The 4,927-nt window shown below is 45.4% G+C and overlaps 1 protein-coding gene across 1 annotated transcript in view; it reads right to left on the bottom strand.

Moving 5' to 3' along the window:
• ADAMTS1 (ADAM metallopeptidase with thrombospondin type 1 motif 1) overlaps window positions 1-4,796 on the bottom strand; it is a gene marked incomplete at its 5' end in the record, with an annotated part of 5,278 nt that extends 482 nt beyond the window's left edge. The window contains 8 exons of the mRNA XM_010177837.2: window positions 1-479; window positions 857-1,032; window positions 1,913-2,088; window positions 2,193-2,379; window positions 2,626-2,912; window positions 3,297-3,464; window positions 3,877-4,009; window positions 4,450-4,796. The exon at window positions 1-479 is cut by the window's left edge and continues 482 nt beyond it. Of these exons, the coding sequence (XP_010176139.2) occupies window positions 1-479; window positions 857-1,032; window positions 1,913-2,088; window positions 2,193-2,379; window positions 2,626-2,912; window positions 3,297-3,464; window positions 3,877-4,009; window positions 4,450-4,796 (1,953 nt within the window). The remainder of the gene's footprint in view (window positions 480-856; window positions 1,033-1,912; window positions 2,089-2,192; window positions 2,380-2,625; window positions 2,913-3,296; window positions 3,465-3,876; window positions 4,010-4,449) is intronic.
• Between the last annotated feature and the right edge of the window lie 131 nt (window positions 4,797-4,927).

Below are 4,927 nucleotides of genomic sequence, written 5' to 3'. Positions count from 1 at the left end.
ACTCCACTGCCCGCCGCTGCCAGCCCGAGCCACATGACTTGGAGCACTCGCCCCACTCCTCAATGACCCACTCAGAGGAGATGATCTCCCTGATGGCATTGAAGGACTCCTTCTTCCTACTGGGTGCCTTCTCTGACCCAGGCTGTGTGGGCTTCTTCACGAAATAGGTGAACTTGATCTTGGGCTGTGGCAGGTCCCCCACTGTGAGGACCTGGATGGTCAGAGGCTCCTTCAGAGGGCTGAAACTGCGGATCCTCTCCAGGGCGGCCGAAGAGCCACTGTACCTCAGCACGCTGCCCTTGTAGGTGATGTCCTGCTCCAGCGTTGACAGGGTGTAATCACCGTTGAGGATGTAGGTGCCATCTGCGGCTTTGATGGCGAGGAAGCTGCCGTCATGTCTTGCACCCCTGTGGTTTCGCTGCTTCACCTCAATGTTCGTCGCCCCAGCTGGAATGGTGACAACATCATGGTAGCCGGGTCTGCCCAAGAGAAAAGAGAAAGACTGAGTCCTCCACTCTTTCATGAAAATGGTAAGAAGCTGCCCAGCACAAGACTGAAATTCATTTGAAGCCGAAGCATTAAGTTCATGAGCTGCCAAACTAATTGAATTAATGGATTAAGGGATTTGCAAAGTCACATCCCACTTTACTGCTATGGCAAAAGCATGACTGTGTGTAAAGGGGCTTTCTTTTTGCTGGAATCTTCACTGTAAGCTATCCTCAGCCAGATGGCTCTGACAGACCAAATCTCAGTTCCAACCACAAACTGGGTCAACATCTCACTGACTCGGAAACCCAAAGCTTACACCCACAAAACATTCACCAGAACAAAGTAACAGCAGCAATCATATACTCACTTTGCTCTAACAAGTGTGCCAGACACTTTCTTGCAAGTGGATCCATTGCCACCACAGATACCGCATTTGTCAAACTTCTTATTGGATCCTATCATTCGGTCGCAGCCAGCCTTTACACACTGTCCCTGAACGCAGACAGAGGTGGAATCGGGGCTACATGGGGTACCATCCACAACCTTTGCAGGAAACAAGCAGTAGGGCATTTGATTAGAAGATGTACATTGCTTTGAAATTGTGTAATACAGACACATACAAAATGAAAAATATGGACGGGGGAAGACCTGCAGCACCTGTATTTTCAGGCCTTTTGAAACTAAAAGCATCCCATAGATAGTTAGGAGGTATGTACTGCTACTTACATCTCACTTGCAAGAATGATGTGATGGTGACAACCAATTTCCGTTTTTATTAACACCCCTCCAAAAGAAACCAACCCACAGAACTATTTTACTGATTTCATATAAAGTAAGTACACTGTTTTCTAATGTCACTAGAAGGTAGTCATGTCCTCAAAGTACAGGATCAAAAATTGCTTTCAATGGTGTTCAATGTATCCTTTATTTCTAGGAGTACTGCTCTACAAAAAACATCTGTGTCATCAGCCTAGTAGTTATTGGCCCTCAATATCTTATGACAGTGAGTTCAAGTAGCTATGCGAGACGAACATTTTTCCTTTTGTTTATTTTAAGCTGTCAGCGTATTAGTAACCAGTATGAGAAAGCACCAAAGTTTTGGCAAAGAACCCTCACAGTTTTCCAAACATACTTCAATGTAATCAAATTGTTGGAAGGAGAGGAAAGGAAACTAGGGTGGAGTGGGTAGAAGAGGCAGTACGTGTGAAATAACTGGAAGGACTGTGTGTGCCAGAATTTTTAAAGCATGCTTGCAGTGATCAAGCTGTACATGTAGGAAGAGGAGAAGGAAGAATCTAGCTTAAATAGGAGAAAGACATTATTTCAGATTTCTACACTCCTCGACTCTTAACTTCACATAAAGAGTTAGAGGAAATACAAATCCTATCCATGATTAGACGGAAGAGGTATAGTTTCGAAATACCTTTGGCTGTAAAACAAAGAAGTATCCTGTTCCTTTTGCTCTGCAGACCAGCTTGCATCTGTCCTTTGGAGAGACACCAGCAAACTTGGGTGTCCATTCCACTGCAGGTCCGCTTCCAAAGGGGGACTTGGAAAACTCATTGTGCTTTTCACATTGTTCCTCCCTAAAGGTTTTGCCTGCAGGTAGAGAGGAAAAGCAGGTGGACATGAGATCACCTTCTGTACATGCTCTTCCTCCACAAGATACCCTTCCTCTGCCTCAAAAATGGGGAAAAGATTACCATCACTGTCCGGACAGTCCTCAATGTTACATGATCTGTATTGCACCCGCTTCCCTTCACAGTATTTCCCCCCGTTCCTCGGGACAGGGTTGTCACACTCTCTGAAGGAGTACTGCACTCCACCGCCGCAGGTCCGGGAGCACTCTCCCCACGCCCCCCAGGACCCCCAGCTCCCATGCACTGGTGTCTGGAATGACAAACACAAGCAGAACAAAAAAATTAATACAGTAAAAGCAAAACAAAACCAAACCACAGAAACCACAATCATACTCATTTTTACCTAGCCCACTTGTAAAAAAAAACAGCTCTAGTTTTGTTTTATTAGCTATCTGCTCAATTTATTCAAGCCCTTTTAACCGATTATTCCCACTGAAGCATTATCAGTGCTACTCTGCAACCCAGGACATATTCAGGTTTCTTTTTAAATACTTACATCATAATGCTTCTTCTCAGTTTTATTGACACATTTGCCATTCATGCACCACTTCCCTTCCCCACAACTGGTGCCGTCTGCCCAAGGGAAGTGTTTGGTTTGGCACACGAGCAGTCCTCCAGAAGTGCCAGTACACCACAGCGTTGTACACGTACTGGCTGCATCAGGGCAGTGTTTGGACTCATCTCCAAATGTAAACTGGCACTGTCTGTTGGCATCGTACAACGTGCCAGGCAAGTCAGAAGGAAGCTGGATTGGTTTGTGGGGCTTGTCCAACAAACACTCACCTGAAAAGGAAGAAAAAAAAAAAAATAGTAGACGATGCCGTCAGTGAGTTCAGTTTCAAGAGAGAGAAATGTATTTCCACCTCTGGAACTGCATTTGCTTTGAAATGCATCTTTGAGCCAATTTGTGCCACCATTTTTATAAAACTAAGGGTCTTCTAAATTCATGTGCAGGATGTTAAAGGTTAACTCTATGTGGTAGCAGAAAGATGCCTGTTAAGAAAGAAAAAAAGCAAAGCAGTAAAGCACAAGAGCTTAAAAAATTCATGTGCGGGATGTTAAAGGTTAACTCTATGTTGTAGCAGAAAGAACTCTGTTAAGAAAGAACAAAAAAAGCAAAGCAGTAAAGCACAAGAGCTTAAATGAATGGCAAGCTTATTAACTTACCATGACCATTATCCAAAAATGTTGTAATCATGTAGGCACTACATGGAGACCAGGGCTGGCTGCGATCCAGATTGGACAGCATTGATGCCATCATGTGGAAATCCCGGCTTATTCCATTAATACCAGCACACTGCTTTGCATCATCATGAGGCATGTTAAACACGTGGCCTTAAAAAAAGGAAAAAAAAAGTTTGTGATTTTAGGAGGTCTGTCCTATGCATTATCAATACTATTTTAAATATTACTGTAGAACTGCTCATAGCCTGATCTGCATACTGCCAAACTTTAACCAGATGACACTGTATCTTTGCTCCCCTCACAGGCTTCTCACATGCTTTTTTTTCTGCAGTCAGTAAAATACGCAGCTCTTGCAGACAAAGCTATGGGGACTGGATTTGCTTTCCACAGTTCAACCCTGCTACAAGACAAAGCTTTGCCTCCTCCCAACTGCACCAGGGAACGCAGGGTGCTCCATGCCCCATGGGGTGAGCCTGTGGTGTGGGCTGGGCAGCAATTTGCTTTACAACATTGAGCTGGCTTCAATTCATCATGTGAAATTGCCTTTCAAAGTTTCAAGTACCTAGTTCATGGGCTGTTGTAAAGGCAGCCTGTAAACCATCGTCTTCTATAATAGAGCAACTGCGGTTTAGATCACAAACTGTTCCCACATCAGCCATCCCAAGAGTATCACATGTCTTGGCACCACAGAGGTCCTGTAAAAAAAGGCAGTTTCATTATTAATCAGATCAGAGACTTAACCTTGGCAAGAAGCATCCAGGCCTGGCCGTTTGCCTTCACTTATGGAAAGAGCATAAATATTCAGCACTTCAATGGGTATGATGGCAAAAATCTGCCTTTGGAACATACGCAAGGGTTACACGTAGAAATAAAATACGTAATTTCCATACTAAATCTGCTAAAAATACATGAGGCAGAAATACGTTGCACATACTGTGAGTTTCAACTGATACGGCACAAACAGCAAAACAGACGACTAAGTAAAGAGCAGTTAATGTAATTTTAGCCCACTTTTCTGAAGCTGTGGTGACACAAGAATGCCTCTGAACACTTTTTGGAGGTCTGCTGGCAGAGGGAGCCTCTGGGGGTAGGGAGCAATGGGTGTGGGGATGGATTTGACTTCGGTGTTCCTCACCTGCCTGGTGAAGAGGATTGCCGTGTCGTAGTGCTCGGCGTGCCGGTCACTGGGTGGGTTGTGCTGCTTCTGCCAGCTGCAGAAGTTTCTCAAAGTCAGGGCTGCATTAGAAGAGATATCGGGTCCCTTCCGCTCCTCGTAAATGACCATGATTTTCACCACCACAAGGCTGATGGAGTTGCGGATGCTGGGGTGCTTGTACAGCTTGGCAGCCACGGAGAGCAGCGTCAGGAGATAGTGCTTCAGCCCGCTGCCATGGAACTCTGCCATGGACTGGTCAGCTACCAGCATGGTCTCCACGGAGCGGGGGCTGGACACGAACCTCTTCTTCCTTCTGCTTCTCAATTCTGCATCAAAGAAGAGAGGGATAAGGTGGGAAAGCGCAGGTGAGCAGAACAGAGAAACACCACTGCCAGGAGACCACCATAAGGAGCCTCAAACCACCGGATACTCCAGATGTGCTCCTAAGTGATGTACC

The sequence above is a fragment of the Antrostomus carolinensis genome, unplaced genomic scaffold (genome assembly GCF_000700745.2).
Source record: "Antrostomus carolinensis isolate BGI_N321 unplaced genomic scaffold, ASM70074v2 scaffold18491, whole genome shotgun sequence".
Classification (NCBI taxonomy): Eukaryota; Metazoa; Chordata; class Aves; order Caprimulgiformes; family Caprimulgidae; genus Antrostomus; species Antrostomus carolinensis.
Note: the sequence above shows the minus strand (reverse complement) of the source record. Positions and strands in the feature narration are given on the sequence as shown.